Source organism: Musa acuminata, chromosome BXJ2-6 (assembly GCF_036884655.1).
Source record: "Musa acuminata AAA Group cultivar baxijiao chromosome BXJ2-6, Cavendish_Baxijiao_AAA, whole genome shotgun sequence".
Classification (NCBI taxonomy): domain Eukaryota; kingdom Viridiplantae; phylum Streptophyta; class Magnoliopsida; order Zingiberales; family Musaceae; genus Musa; species Musa acuminata.
In genome coordinates, this window is record NC_088343.1 from 5,533,603 (window position 1) to 5,549,204 (window position 15,602).

General features: G+C 41.1%; 2 protein-coding genes and 1 long non-coding RNA gene across 6 annotated transcripts; all 3 read left to right on the forward strand.

Annotated features, from left to right (window-relative positions):
• The first annotated feature begins 1,356 nt into the window (after positions 1–1,356).
• Positions 1,357–6,704, forward strand: LOC135581990 (NAC domain-containing protein 75-like). 4 transcript variants are annotated; one of them, XM_065111753.1, is made up of 7 exons: positions 1,357–1,488; positions 2,413–2,601; positions 2,677–2,863; positions 3,305–3,828; positions 4,484–4,753; positions 5,079–5,186; positions 6,016–6,704. In XM_065111753.1, exons 2-7 carry the CDS (start codon positions 2,479–2,481, stop codon positions 6,094–6,096), a joined length of 1,293 nt encoding a protein of 430 aa, XP_064967825.1. In that variant the 5' UTR covers positions 1,357–1,488; positions 2,413–2,478; the 3' UTR covers positions 6,097–6,704. The 4 variants fall into 4 exon arrangements, with proteins under 4 accessions (XP_064967825.1, XP_064967828.1, XP_064967827.1 ...); XM_065111756.1 differs by having other exon boundaries at positions 2,677–2,854; XM_065111755.1 differs by lacking the exon at positions 1,357–1,488 and adding an exon at positions 1,505–1,841.
• A 2,047-nt stretch (positions 6,705–8,751) lies between these two features.
• Positions 8,752–11,423, forward strand: LOC103987035 (uncharacterized). Its single transcript, XR_671847.3, has 3 exons — positions 8,752–8,897; positions 10,041–10,130; positions 11,044–11,423. It is a non-coding gene; the product is annotated as an uncharacterized LOC103987035 (long non-coding RNA).
• A 462-nt stretch (positions 11,424–11,885) lies between these two features.
• LOC103988247 (hexokinase-2-like) lies at positions 11,886–15,569 on the forward strand. The gene is made up of 9 exons (XM_065110716.1): positions 11,886–12,148; positions 12,269–12,419; positions 12,507–12,680; positions 12,885–12,959; positions 13,059–13,214; positions 13,302–13,400; positions 13,482–13,612; positions 13,692–13,773; positions 13,854–15,569. Exons 1-9 carry the CDS (start codon positions 11,886–11,888, stop codon positions 15,567–15,569), a joined length of 2,847 nt encoding a protein of 948 aa, XP_064966788.1.
• The last annotated feature ends 33 nt before the right edge of the window (positions 15,570–15,602 follow it).

Genomic DNA, 15,602 nt, shown 5'->3' on the forward strand with positions numbered 1-15,602 from the left:
AAAGACCATGTATGCTTCTTATTTTGTTTTATTTGTTTGAATGAAGTGGTCAAACTTCTTGAAATTCCTAAATCTATTAATAAAGATACTAAATTTTTTAGTCATTTGTTTGATAAGTTTATGGAAGAAATTGGGCACCAATCTATTATATAATAATACTTATCATCCTCAAATAAATAGACAAATTGAGATTGTTAATAGAATCTTGGGTAATGTACTGTGATGTTTTATTGTAAAAAAACTAAAACAATAATATCTCATATTACCTCGTGCTAAATTTATTTATAACTCTATGATTAATCGTTATATAAGCAAGAGTCTATTTGAGATTATTTATGTTCATATTTTATATTATTATCTAGACCTTGCTAAAGTACCTGAATCACTTTTATCAATTTGGAAATATGAAGATTTTGCTATTAGTATGATAAAAATTCATGAAGAAGTAAAGAAGAAGTTTTTAAGCTAGCAACTAAGCTTACAGAGAAAAGACCAACAAGCATCATTGTATAAAGATTTTAAATAATGAGATCTTATTTGAGTTTTATTTTAAAGAATATTTTCTAATAGGGGTTTACAATAACTTAGAGAGAAGAAAATTGGTCTCTAAGTTCTCAAGATAACTAATGATAATGCTTATAAAATTAAACTTTCTCCTACGTTTATACTTTCTCTATATTTAACATTTATAAATTATTATTTTATCATGACAAATAATGATAATAACTTATGGATAAATTCTTTTTCATTCGGGGAGGATGATGTAGGGTGAGCATTGAATGCTTCTAAGTTTTAAGACAATAAATTTCAAGTTCAATCTAAATAAATAATAATAATTCTTATCTTGAGATAATTATAAAAGTTTAAAATTATAAAGTATAATGTATCATGAATTTAGTAAGTATTATAATTTATGCTTGACTTTAAATTATGATTCATTAATTAGATGGTTAAAAAATTCAATGTATAATGGATAGGGGAAAGAAAGTAAGATTGACGGGTATTTTAGTTTTTAAAATCTTATCAAACTTTTATATTTCAAATTATTAACTCTTAATATCTCTTAAAATATATAGAATTCTTTTTTCTCACCCGTTTATTAATTTTTTTCTTTCATATCAATTTATAAATAAATAATTTAAAAATATTTTTTTTAAAAAAAAATAAAATAAAATTATAAATAATAACATCAAGAATTTTTTTATAATTATCAATATATATATATATAATCAATATTATATGTTCCCCCATGGCCATCTTGTCGCTGTAGGCTGGTAGGGCTGCGGGTATGTCATGTGTGTAAAGAGATTATTATTTTATTTGGGTTACATCAAGTGTCCTACTCCCCCCTTTGCCTTGGGTACGAAGCAACCTATAGATTCACCTCCTCGCCACTCTCTCTCTCTCTTCTCTCTCTCTCGCTCATCCGCAAGCTTCTTCAACTTCGTGGACAAAAGGATCATCATATCGGCACATCCCAATGCCCATGTGAGCTCTTATTCCTCGGTTCTCTTTTCCTCCAATTCCACTGCAGGAACAGGGAAAATATCCTGTTTCCATCATTTCATGCTAGAAAATATAGAGACCCAACTCCTGCTTTATTCACCAAATGGTTCAATGTTGTTGGTACACATATTCTGCCATGTAGTAGTTCTTGATGAAGTGGGTGGTCTTCTCTTGGGGAGACAGATCAGACTTGTCTTCTCCCTTGGATCCCTTGTTCGATCCTTCTGTCGATGTTTCATAGTCTTCAGTTTGGTTCTTGGTGATGTGCAGTAACAGCAGCCATGGCCGTTTCCTGCTTTTGCTTTGGTAGCTGAACTGCCAAAATCCAAAAGCTGGTCATCTCCCTCCCTCCCTCCCTCTCTCTCACTGTAACTCTGTGTGTGTGTGTATTTTGAGAGCCTTTTCCTTTTCCCCATGGGCTTCGGTTAAAGTGGAAGAAGCCGTAATATGTTGTTATATCTAAAGAAGGTCTTTTATAGATCAACAACCCACTCCCAGTTCCTCCTTTTGCAACTCTTAGCATATCCTCTTCTCTCTCTCTCTCTCTCTCTCTCTCTCTCTCTCTCTCTCTTTCTTCCCCTCCGCTTGTAGTTTTCTGCTTCTTTCCACACCTTGGCTCAGCTGGGTTTCCTGAATTGGATCTGATATTAGTTTCAGATGGGAATAGTATTATTCTTCCTCCATGAATCCCACTTTTCCTCTTGAAGGTCGTCTATTTTCTCTTTCTGCACCACTTGTTCTAATTGTTGTTGTTGTTGTTGTTTGCAAACGGTTGAATGAGTGTTGAATCAGACTATAACTCTTTCCTCTTCATTTACTTTTAGTTTCAGTTTCTCAATTCTGAAATCAGGAACATATTAAGTATGTTTTGATAGGCTTAATTAGCATCAAGATGACCATCGACAGGTGATCATGAAGATATGTTCATGAGATTTCCAGCAAGCAAAATTTTGATGCCTGTGTGAAGCAGCCATGAACACAAGTCCTAAAGGCTCAGTCAGCGGTTCCAGTCTCATCGACGCCAAACTCGAAGAGCATCGGGTGTGTGGATCCAAGCAGTGCCCTGGCTGTGGCCACAAGTTCGATCAAAGACCGGTATGAATCTGTCATTCGTCTCATGAATCCTTTCAACAATTATAAGCAAAGAGAAATTGCGGTTGGTAATTGCAGGACTGGGTTGGATTGCCGGCAGGAGTAAAGTTTGATCCGACAGATCAAGAATTGATAGAGCACTTGGAAGCGAAGGTTAAGGAAGAAGATTTGAGATCCCACCCTCTGATAGATGAGTTCATACCCACAATTGATGGTGAAGATGGCATCTGCTACACCCATCCTGAGAGGCTCCCAGGTTATACAAGTTACATGCAAAGCACTTCTCTCTCTCTCTCTCTCTCTCTCTCTCTCTCTCTCTCTCTCTCTTAGATCAATTATTATTTTATGCACTTTTCACTTGGTAGAACTATATGTAGTTATTGAGGTATACATGTTTGATTAATGTTAGTCTCTCCTCCATAAGTTCATGGCATCTACAATAGTTTTACAGAAAGTAAAATGATTTATATCCCCGGTGGTCTTTTTTTCTGAATTAGATGCCTCCCTCTCTCTCTCTCTCTCTCTCTCTCTCTCTCTCTCTCTCTCACACACACACACACACACACACACACACACACATTCTTAAGTTTGTCCAACATCTCATAGGTTGGTTGGCTGGTTTCAGCTCTCAAGATAGTTGCATCTGACAAGAAAATCTCAGCTATGGTCACACCTACCTTCACTGTCTTCTTTGCCTTGGCTTCAGGTGTGACAAGGGATGGCCTAAGCAAGCACTTCTTCCACAGGCCATCCAAGGCTTATACCACAGGCACAAGGAAGAGAAGAAAAATCCAGTCAGAATGTGACCTTCAGAAGGGCGAGACCAGGTGGCACAAGACTGGAAAGACGAGGCCCGTCATGGTCAATGGGAAGCAGAAGGGGTGCAAGAAGATCCTGGTGCTGTACACCAACTTCGGGAAGCACAGGAAGCCTGAGAAGACCAACTGGGTCATGCACCAGTACCACCTGGGAGAGCTGGAGGAGGAGAAGGAAGGGGAGCTTGTGGTGTCCAAGATATTCTACCAGACCCAACCGAGGCAGTGCAACTTGTCAGAGAGGAGCACAGCAGTTGCAGCAGCCATGGAGGGCATAGACCAAAGAAGGGATAGTGGAAGTGGAAGTTGCTCCTCCAAAGAGGCTGGTGTGTCTGGGTACAGTGGCATGGAGATGCACCAGCACATGAAGCCTGATAACTTTAGCTTTGCTCCTTTTAGAGAAAGCTTCAATGAGGTAATTCCCACAGGCTTTTGTTCAAATCAGTTCAGCAGTTCTCATCCATTTTGTTGAGTTCCATATGCCTCTTCAAGCAATTCATAGTCATCTTAGTTTTCTGAAGGATGCTAACTTCTTGATTCTAATCTTCAACATTAACTAGTCTTAGTAAGAGAATATCTCGGATAAGGTTCATTCACTTCACTTCAATTAAATCTTAGATAGTCACTTTGTAGTTGGTGAATTTACTGATTATTCAGAGTTTTAAGTAGAAAAAAAAAAAAAAAAGGAAGAGAACTCAACTTGGAATTCCTATTTTTTTCTGATTTCTTAGTGAGGCATGAAAATTCAGAAGAAATCACATATATGACTTGATTGTTTCTTCAAAATCTATACACGAATGTGGTGTTCTTTGTGCATCTAAACTTAGTTGATGGCACACCTAAACTATCTGGATAACGTAAAGAATAGAGAAGGGCATCTTAGATGAACTCTCACATCAGTTCATTCAAATCACAAGCAACACTTAAAAGCATGGCAGTCTCACTTGGTGCACCTTCCCTACCAAGAACAAGGGGGCAGAAAGAGAAGCAAAAGGGACAGAAGACACACACACACTGAAAGCGAAGTAGGGAGGGATTTGAGCTGGAATTGTTTGGTGAGTGTGCAACAGGTGGCCATGGGAGAGGCACCGAAGGCGAGAGATGAGCACGCAGAGCACGAGCGCCGCGCCAGGCCGCCACCACATTATCTGGCCCAGGAGAAGCAGCAGCAACAACGACGGCAACAACGGCCGGGGGCTCCGGCAACAGCTTTCCACAGTACCAGGCCGATGAACCCCATCTCGACCGTTATCTCCGCTCCTCCACTCCACCACGCGTCGGTCGTCCTCGGAGACCCATTTCATGTCTCAAGGATCCATTTCCAAGCTGATAAGTCTCAGGTACGGCAATTGAGTTTGGAAGATAAAATGTGTTCCATTCTCTGTTAATTATATTTATCCTCTTTTCTTTTCTTTTCCTTTTTATTCCATCTTTTTTTTTCTTTTCTTTAATAGTTTAAAAAAAATCTTTTTCTTTTTGTGGGAAAGACACATTTTTTTAGTATAAATCTTTATTTTTCAGTCCCAGAAGAACTGATCTCATGAGTGGAGTCTGATAGATTCTTAATATTTATTTGGGTATTATACCCCAAATAAATTTGGTATTATATTTTACTCTGGTTTAATTTCTTTACAAGATGAAAACTAACTTAGTTATGATCATCAGCAACAACAACAGCAGCAAGCACAGAGGCAGCAACAAAAGCTGGAAGGTGGATCTGCTTCTGGCCTGGAAGAACTGGTTTTGAGTTGCACCTCAGCTGGACATAGAGGAGTAAGTAGAACCATCAATGATAACTTATATTTCTAAAGACATCCTTTCTCTTTTTCTTATCTCATTGTGCTGTCAATTTACTACCACAGGAAGACCAAAAATACTTAGCTTAACTAGGAATCAAATAAGGGAGAAAGCAATTTGTTTCTGCTTGAGCAGCACATACTAGCCCAAGAAAATTCTTCTAGTTATATAGTTTAGATGTGAGGCAAACTGGAAGCAATTTGCATCATATCTCTTCTGATTTGATTCAGATATTAGTTTGCTGATCCTTTCTTTTTCTTTAGCAATTTGATTCAGATATTAGAATCTAGATAAGAGTAAAAGAGAAAGAGAGCCTTCTTAATCAGTGATCAACTTGGAAATTGAATCTAGACAAGGAACTTCCTGGCCTTTCTTTAATACCAGGAAAGTGAAAGAGAAAAAGCTTATGTTGTTTTGCTGCCTGGACTAAAGGAACATGTCATTATTCTGGAATATTTAATTTAAGAAAGATAAAGGAAAAAAGAAATATGAGTCTCTCTCCTACTTTTCATGTCTGCTAAACTTGAATCAAGTTTCTTTGCATCTTCTGATTGCATGTTGCTCTCAGAAAGAAGAAGATTTTGCAGTGGGATTGATATTACACTAATATTGTGTAGATAAACCAAGACATGGTGTTTTCTTTGTGTCATCAGTTAATATTTTTTTGCCCCTTGAAGCATATTTTAGATATCAGTTTGCCAAATTTACTATTAACTTTCACAATTTAGCTTATGTGTGTACAAATTTCAATTATGGAAATCAAAATGAGTCTGTCTTTTTGACCTTTGCATGCTCTCTCTGTCAGGAAACATCAATCCCACACTCTCAAGAGACAGAATGGCAGTACTCATACTGGTCATCTGACAACCCAGATCATCATGGGTAATGACAAAAAAGAAGAAAGCCAGAGAACTAACCAAACACCATCACCATCATATCTCATCAGTGTTCACACTATGCATGTTCAGGTTGGACAGAAGCAGAATACATTTATATATTATCTATATATAGAGAGAGAATGAGAGAATAGTGTTCCTTAACTCTAGTAGCTGAAGCCTCAGTAACCAAATACTAACTACACAATAAGCCAGATTGGGCAGGAACAAAGTAGAAAGAGTGTTTTGTCAAAAAGGAAGAGAAGAAAGTGATTGAAGAGAGACCAAGAAAGAAGAATGAATGCTGCTGCTGTTTGCTGACAGCAGCAGGATAAAAATGCCTGGAGTGAATCAACCATGCGTTTGAGATTAACAATCTCATCATGCCCATAAAGTCTCCATCATCAACTAATACCCATGTTTTGATTGTTTTTAATTGTATTTATTACAAATGTGTCAAATTTTTAGCTTTGTTGTTCATGTCTATTTTACTTTGTATGTTAAAGAGGAAGGAAAGAAAGACAAGAATGAATGAATGTTTTCTCAAAGAACTACTTATTCTTGTAATTGTTTATCAACGGTGTCTTCTGGGAACTGAAGGATTTTTATGTTTCTTTGAGATTGATGTCGATTTTGTTTGGTTATAAGTCATTGAATTGGCCTCAGACAGATCCTCCAATGATATGTTTACATGCATACTCACAAGAACAATTCTCCAGGATGCAAGAAATATCTCATCCTGCTTCTGCTCACATTATATATACGTTGAAACCCAAGCCACCTACCTGTCTATCTAATCTAATTAAACCCAACTATGTTGGAAGATATCCAAACTCAATTTAAGTGAGTTGGGATGTTATTGCTCACATTACATCCATGAATCTGATGTCTTGTTGTTTATGTTCATCGAGTGACATCTTATTCTTCTCCCACTTCATGTCCGTAGTCATTTACTTCTTGTACTGAGACAAGTGTTGCCTTTAGATACAACAAATTTGAATCCAAGCATAGCAAGCATGCAGCATGCAGATGCGAGTGTCCCTCTCAGCAGGAGATAGAAAAGAGTGCCATGTCTTCTTCACTCCCTCCTAAAGGCAATGCTCATCTTCTTCTCTTTATTGAAGATCTTGGATGCTCTTCAAAGGGCATTCGGAGTCCCATAAATAACTTGCAAGAAGAGTTGTGTAGTGGTTTGGAGAATAACAGAACATGGGCTTCCTTTATGGATTCTTGCAAATGAGCTACTTTTTAGGATGGTTCTCTTCCTTTAATGCTCCAGTGCAGCTCCAACCTATCATATTAAATACTTTTAGGGTTAGGCATGTTAGGAATAAAGACATGATGATGCCGATGATGATGAGCACCTTGTCTCACACCCAGGAATAAGCAGGCATTGAAAATGGTGGAAGAGAAAGATGAAGATGAGTTCTAAGATTCTTCTTGTGGAGTGACAGTAAGCATTATTAGCATCTCCTACATTTTGGCCTTGTCAGGTCACACACACCATGTTCTTTTCTACTGGATTGCAGGAAACATTCGATCAGCATTCACCTGCAAAACCACTTTGTTCAAAGTTCAGCCACATGAAGAACTCATAAAACCTTACAATGGTGAAATGGACCGAGGATCGACTTGATCCATACTGCAGTGCATTACAAAGCTCATAGTTTTTGCTGCTGCCTTTAACTGAGAACACTCAGATGGGAATCTCACCAACCTACCTGGAAAAGAGGGGAGACAAAGACAAGCACTTGAGGAAACTTTTGTTTAATTTGGTGATCTCCACCTGCCTAATCCAGTTTGCCTCTGCAATGATGGTTCAGATCCTTGGATTCTCAGTGACATCAGTTTGCATTAAGTTAGCAATCATGCAGTGAAGAGAAGATGATTCCTTGCTCATCAGAACAGCCTGCCTACCTTTAGCCTACCATTTGAAAGAATGAACGCAAATAAAGAAGAACAGCTGCAATACTAAACTACTATTGTTAAGGTTTGTGTGTGTGTGTGTGTGTGTGTGTGTATATATATATATATATAATGTGTATGCATGTGTAGAAGAATGTAATGTCATGTTTCAAGCAGGGGGGAACTTAATTTTTACTGGGCTTTATCACCTATGAAGCAGACAAAAAAAGGAGCCCAATGGACCTCTAGAATGCATTAAATCAAGCCCAAATCTAATGCAAACAAAGAAAATAAAATAAAATAAAATAATACACGTTAAGCCAAATCTATTTTATAAAAACTCTGAATTTTTTTATTAAGAAAGATATAAACTTGTATTACCGAATCAGAGGAATTGAGTTGCTTGATATGTTTCAGAATCTTCTCTTTCAATTAATTCCTTGTGGAAGGTATATGAGCTTCTTGCGACTTAATTTTGGGGGAAAAGAAAGGTTGAGATCAGTTGGATTTTGGACTGACAAATTCAAGCCGATAACATCTGTACAATTAATGTGACGTATATGAAATATTAATTAGGGGCTATATAATTAATTACATGATATTCCGCAAATTAGAAGGATTAATTTAACCCGTTTTCTTAGTATGGGCTCCGGACGCTGCGTCGAGATTCGCAAAGGGAAGGATCGACGGTCATCACTCAATCATCTCCCTTGTTTGATGACGTATAAATATGCCAACCGATTGCTTGGTTGACTTACGACGACCGCTTCGTAGAGGCTACAGGGGAGAGGGGAAGAGGAGCATGCCGTGGCAATCGTACGTCGACGACCACCTGATGCGTGAGGTGGTCGGTCAGCACCACACGGCGGCTGGCGGAGCCTGGACCCAGACCGCTTTCTTTCCTCAGGTACTTCCCCATCTCTTGTTCCCCCGTTTCCTTGAGCGGATCAAGATTTCGATGATTTTTGTGGTCGATCGGTGCATTCGGAGTCACCTGTTCCGTCTGGGGCTGTCGCCGGCGCTATTTCCTGGTTCTCGCTCCTATTGCAAACTTTGGGCGTTCTTCATGAGTGACCTCTTATGAGATTCCTCGATTGTGATGTGGATTCAATGTAAAAACCCTCTCTTTGAGATAAATGTTCTTCATTTAGCTGGTTATCGAATGATCTAGTCGGCATACATAGTGATTCACATGTATAAACCCCTAACCATTTGCATTCGGAGACGAATTTTATCTCTCAGTGGATGGAATACTATATTTGAAATATGCTGCAGTTTCCTGACACTTCCATCATCACTAAATTGCGTGTAGGTTATCTCAAGCTGAAAACAAGGCCACTATCAATCTACTGTTGAATCTAGGTTTATTATTCTTTTAAGGAATATGTGTGATTCGTTTCTATTTCATTCTATAAAATTGGCTGCTTTCCCCTACGTTATTAAGGAAGCTATTTCCTATATGCTTTGAACAAATTTAGTCAGGTGTCTTTCGATTCAATCTCTTTGGCATCCTAAAGTTGCAAATATTTTGCGCATTTCTATCTTTCAAAGAGCCTCAGATCTAGCACATATGGTATATGCTAATGCACCATTGGTCACTGAGGTTCACAAATCTAAATATGGAGACTGTTATATCATCATTTTCATTTGTCTCCTCTGCTCATCTTGAAGTTGCTATTTGGCAGGAAAACAGACTGCCAATTATGTAAATTCTCATATTTTAAGTTTTACATGCTAAAAAGCGAAATTTGGTTGTTTAGTTTTATGGGTCATCAATTTTTTGCAATGACGATCTTCTACAGAGTCTAGTGGGACAAGGGAATATGAATCATGTTCAGATTCACCTTAGAATAAGCACCTACTGACCCTACAGATTGTGGTTTTAATCTTTTAGTTTTTTCAGGACATCCAGTTTGGTTTCCTTTTCATGTTTGCTACATGCAAGCAGGTGTAATCCTCCCATGCATCAATCAAAATCTTAGTGATGATAACTTGATATGTAATATTGTATGTCTTTTCTTTTACTTGCATTTAAATTATTGATTGTCAGGATTCTGGTGGTGTTACTGTGAATAAAGCCGTCTTTGATCACTGGCATCTATGATGAACCCATGACTCCTGGACAGTGCAGTCTTGTGAGGTTTGGTGATTATCTTCCTGATCAAAGATTCCGAATTTGACATACAGTGTTTGAACCATTTGAATTAGCTCATCTTAAGTCCTTATGGCTTACAGTCTACCTGACACTGCATTGAGTACAATGAATGAATAATCTGTTGCATGCTGGTAATGAAAGCATCGTCATTAGTCAATTTCTTTACAAGAAGACAATGTTAATTAGACTTTTTTTTACATGATTAATCATGTTGGACATGGTGACCTGCATGTTGAGGATGTCCGGAAAAACTTGAAGAGATGTAGGTTGTCTCTGTGTGCTGGTTATATATGTTGATGGTATGTTAGCTTGTGCTGGTCTTCCATTGTGTCTGCCATGAGTTGCTTTTCATAATTACCATCTTCGTTGTAATTGTTGCAAAGAAATGAACTTCTTTAAACAAAATGCAGACTAGGAACATGATTTCTCTTTCTCTTATGATCTTATAAATGGCAAACAGTCTATGTGATATTAGGCATGACATGACAAATGGAGCAAATTATTTTTGTGGTTATATGGAGCATCTTATAATGTATAGCTAGATATCGTCTTTTGTTCTTCATCTCCAGAAATTATCGCCCCTTGGTTTAATAAATATCATTTTAAGCCAGTCATTCTAGTAAACACACACTCGGGTGTCCATTCATTCATTCACTCACATTGCCACTTTCATGTAGTAAAATGGTCTTTCTCTCATTCTATCTACTTTATAGCATGCCTATATATAGATGCTATGTTCATGAAGAATGTCACTTTTTTTCTCTGGAAATCAACATATGTCTCATAAGTTGAAGTTTAAGACTTGATCATGTTTGCTTCATGCTTAACCAGCTGAGATTGGCTTCAAGGAACAATAACAAGCTCAAAAGTTTAACATCTCAAGTCACTTTGTGTGTAGCGTACAATAGCAGTGTAAGCAAAAGGTGGGGTAGGACAGCAGACTGAGATGCGGATGCACTTACAATAGCCAGAGATGAGTTATGAGTTGTGGATGAACTTGGCGTGATGACTGCCGTCTCTCCTGACATCAAGATAAGGATAATTGGTAACTCCTAGGCATGGGATAGAGAGATGGCAAGCCATGGCAGCTGCCTGTTTGGTTCCATGCTTCTTCCTTCAAGACTTGGATGTATGTGCTATTGGAGGTTCACCTTCACTTGTTAATCCTATCTACTCATGTCATTAATAGTATAAGAATGTAGTTCAAAAGAAAAAGAAGCATTTTGGGTGGAAATACTTGTCAATGATGAACAAAATAAAGAGAATTCTTTTTTGTCACTGGTGGATCATTTCAAAGTCGATCCCATTTTTGGACTGGTGTATACTATTAGCTGGACATGATCCGATTTGATTTTCCAATATTTTCAATATAATATCCAAGTTGGATATTTCAATAAATGCAATCGTCCACGTCACCCCTGAAACTTATCGGGGGTGACTCGGTCAGGTGGAAGCAAACAAAACGGCTCTTAATCATCTCCCTCTCGCTTCCTTCGTCCCTCTCCATGCACGAGTGTTATCGTCCTGCAACAAACAGCCATCACAAGGCACGCGAGCGTTGCGACTCCCAAGGCAGGCAAAAACAGATACGCATGCAAACAAGGAAAAGGAAGAGGCGCGTAACTCTTCACGTGAACAGTAGCTACTCCCCTTCTCCCTCCTGTGTTTGCCACCCCGAATGGGTCTATAAAAGCTTCGGCTTCTTGAGCCGTCTGTCGTAGTTGTTGTAGGAAGTTAGTGATGAGGACAGCGGCGGCAGCGACAGCGGTGGTGTGCGCACTGGCCGCGGCGGCGGCGGAGGTCGTGAGGCGGAGGACGCGCCGGTGGCCGCGGGCGGAGGAGATCGTGAGGCAGCTCGAGGAGGCGTGCGCGACGCCGACCGAGAGGTTGAAGCAGGTGGCTCAGGCGATGGCGGCTGAGATGCACGCTGGCCTCCTCGCGGCAGACGCCGGCGGGAGCAAGCTCAGGATGCTACCCAGCTTCGTCGACAAGCTCCCGACGGGGTACGCCCTCTCCATCCCTCCTCCCAACGTATCATCTTCTTTGAGATCTGGTGCGAAAGATCGACTCTTTGAACAACTTATATCGACCACAGCTCTTCTTCTCTTCTTTTACAACCTTAGGGATGAAGAAGGACTGTTTTATGGATTGGACCTCGGAGGAACAAACTTCCGCGTTCTTCGAGTACAGCTAGGTGGGAAGGAAAGAGGTATCATCGAACAAGAAAGCAAAGAGGTTCCCATTCCCCCGCACTTGATGTTTGGAAGCTCTGATGTGAGCAAATTCACCTGCTGCTTCATACTGTTCTTCCAGATTTCTTTACCATGACTCCGAGTTGCTCGTCATTGGTTTTTCTTTTAGGAGTTATTCGATTTCATCGCGATAGAATTAGCAGACTTTGCTGCCAAAGATTGTCTCATAGAAGGTGACAGACAGAGAGAGATTGGCTTCACATTCTCTTTCCCAATGAGGCAGTCTTCAGTTTCAGCTGGAGTTCTTGTCAAGTGGACTAAGGGTTTCTCTATCGATGAGACTGTAAGTCCTGTTTAACCTACTATATTAGCTGTAACAGAGGAAAGACTTCTGAGAATATTATATGATGATAGCTGACCTAAATTATCTAAGAAGTGATTGATATGATTCTCACTCTTTTCACTTAAATAGACTCAGTATCTATCGTAGACCTCTTTGTTCTCAGTATACTTTTGAGTTCTGTATCGATCGATCTGTTGGATTCAGGTTGGAAAAGATATATCTGTTGAGCTGACTAAAGCCATGGAGAGGCAACATCTTGACATGCGCATCGCAGCGCTGGTAAATCCTAACATCTTTCCAGTTGAGCCACCAAGAACATTAGCTGCATTCATCCATCGGATTCTGCGATTTAAGATGCATTGTGCTCTGGAGATGCAGGTAAACGATGCAGTCGGCACATTGGCAGGTTCCAGATACTATGATAACGATGTTGTTCTTGCTGTCATTCTTGGAACTGGAACAAATGCAGCCTATGTAGAAAGTTCAAGTGCAATCCCCAGATACCATGGCCTTCAACCTCAATCAGGGGAGATGGTGATTGCTTCGCTTGATGATTTCTCATTAAGTTCACCCTTGAGATGCTCTCATTAATTCTTATGAGCTTCATGTATGGATTTGCAGGTTATAAACATGGAATGGGGCAACTTCCAGTCATGTCATCTTCCCATAACAGAGTATGACCGAGAATTAGACTGGGAGAGCATCAACCCTGGTGAACAGGCATGTATTCAGCCATGGTATCCATCATCTATGTGCCGATCTTTAGGACTCATGGTGTGCTTTGTCTTCCTTGTTCTTCAGATCTTTGAGAAGTTGATCTCAGGGATGTATCTGGGAGAACTTGTGAGACGAGTCCTGTTGAGATTAGCAGAAGAAGCTGCTCTGTTCGGTGATACTGTTCCCTCTAAACTCGAAGAACGTTTCATACTAACGTATGTACTAAGCTTGCAGTGTCCCCAAATAGTTTCTGCTGCCATTCTATGTTTCCAACCTTGATTTGTAATTGTGCAGGACTCCGGTGGTGTCTGCCATGAATCACGATACGACATCCAATCTCGGCGTCGTCGGGAGCAAGTTGAAGGAGATATTTGGGGTACGTGTCTCGTTCTTCCACTTGGCCACCATGACCGTGAGATCTGTTTTCATTTAAGCTTCCCTTCTGAGTTGTATCAGGTGGATGGCACCTCCATGGACACAAGAAGAATGGTTGTAAGGATCTGCGACGCGATCGCGGAGCGCGCGGCTCGACTTGCTGCCGCAGGGATAGCAGGTGTTCTCTTGAAGCAGAGGAGGGTTGGCAGTGATGATGGGAAGAAGAAGGCTGTAGTAGCTGTGGATGGGGGGCTCTTCGAGCACTACAGCAAGTTTCGGAGATGCGTGGAGAGCACATTGCGGGAGCTGCTTGGAGAAGATGACTCCGAGTCTGCTGTGATCAAGCTGGCCAATGATGGTTCGAGCATTGGAGCTGCTCTTGTTGCAGCCTCCCACTCTCAGTACAATGCAACGAGATGCGTGGAGAGCACATTGGACGAGATGCTGGGAGAAGATGACTCCAAGTCTGCCGTGACCAAGCTCGCCACTGATGGTTCGAGCATTGGCGCTGCTCTTGTTGCAACCTCGCACTCTCAGTCCGATGCGATGAGATGCGTGGAGAGCACATTGGAGGAGATGCTGGGAGAAGATGACTCCGAGTCTGCTGTGACCAAGCTGCCCACTGATGGTTCGAGAGTTGGCGCTGCTCTTGTTGCACCCTCGCACTCTCAGTCCGATGCAATGAGATGCGTGGAGAGCACATTGGAGGAGATGCTGGGAGAAGATGACTCCGAGTCTGCTGTGACCAAGCTGCCCACTGATGGTTCGAGCATTGGAGATACTCTTGTTGCAGCCTCGCACTCTCAGAACAACGCAATGGGATGCGTCCATAATACATTGGAGGAGATGCTGGGAGAAGGCGACTCCGAGTCTGCTGTGACCAAGCTGGCCACTGATGGTTCGAGCGTTGGCGCTGCTCTTGTTGCAGCCTCGCACTCTCAAGATAATGCAATGAGATTCGTGGAGAGCACATTGGAGGAGATGCTGGGAGAAGATGACTCCGAGTCTGCTGTGACCAAGCTGGCCACTGATGGTTCGAGAGTTGGCGCTGCTCTTGTTGCACCCTCGCACTCTCAGTCCGATGCAATGAGATGCGTGGAGAGCACATTGGAGGAGATGCTGGGAGAAGATGACTCCGAGTCTGCTGTGACCAAGCTGCCCACTGATGGTTCGAGCATTGGAGATACTCTTGTTGCAGCCTCGCACTCTCAGAACAACGCAATGGGATGCGTCCATAATACATTGGAGGAGATGCTGGGAGAAGGCGACTCCGAGTCTGCTGTGACCAAGCTGGCCACTGATGGTTCGAGCGTTGGCGCTGCTCTTGTTGCAGCCTCGCACTCTCAAGATAATGCAATGAGATTCGTGGAGAGCACATTGGAGGAGATGCTGGGAGAAGATGACTCCGAGTCTGCTGCGACCAAGCTGGCCACTGATGGTTCGAGCATTGGAGATGCTCCTGTCGCAGCCTCGCACTCTCAGTACAACGCAATGAGATGCGTGGAGAGCACATTGGAGGAGATGCTGGGAGAAGGCGACTCCGAGTCTGCTGTGACCAAGCTGGCCACCGATGGTTCAAGCGTTGGCGCTGCTCTTGTTGCAGCCTCGTACTCTCAGTATGATGCAATGAGATTCGTGGAGAGCTCATTGGAGGAGATGCTGGGAGAAGATGACTCCGAGTCTGCTGTGACCAAGCTGGCCACTGATGGTTCGAGCATTGGAGATGATATTGTTGCAGCAGCCTCTCATTCTCAGTTCAATGCAATGAGCTCTAGCAGTTACGAAGAAGGTTATTGATTCCAAGATGCACAGTCTCACAACCCCAAATAT

Coding starts and splice junctions, on each gene's coding strand:
- LOC135581990 (XM_065111753.1), top strand. CDS start 2,479: ATGAACACAAGTCCTAAAGGCTCAGTCAGCGGTTCCAGTCTCATCGAC. Junction 2,602..2,676: donor ACAAGTTCGATCAAAGACCG/GTATGAATCTGT, acceptor TGGTAATTGCAG/GACTGGGTTGGATTGCCGGC. Junction 4,754..5,078: donor TCCAAGCTGATAAGTCTCAG/GTACGGCAATTG, acceptor TATGATCATCAG/CAACAACAACAGCAGCAAGC.
- LOC103988247 (XM_065110716.1), top strand. CDS start 11,886: ATGAGGACAGCGGCGGCAGCGACAGCGGTGGTGTGCGCACTGGCCGCG. Junction 13,401..13,481: donor GCATCAACCCTGGTGAACAG/GCATGTATTCAG, acceptor CTTGTTCTTCAG/ATCTTTGAGAAGTTGATCTC. Junction 13,774..13,853: donor AGTTGAAGGAGATATTTGGG/GTACGTGTCTCG, acceptor GAGTTGTATCAG/GTGGATGGCACCTCCATGGA.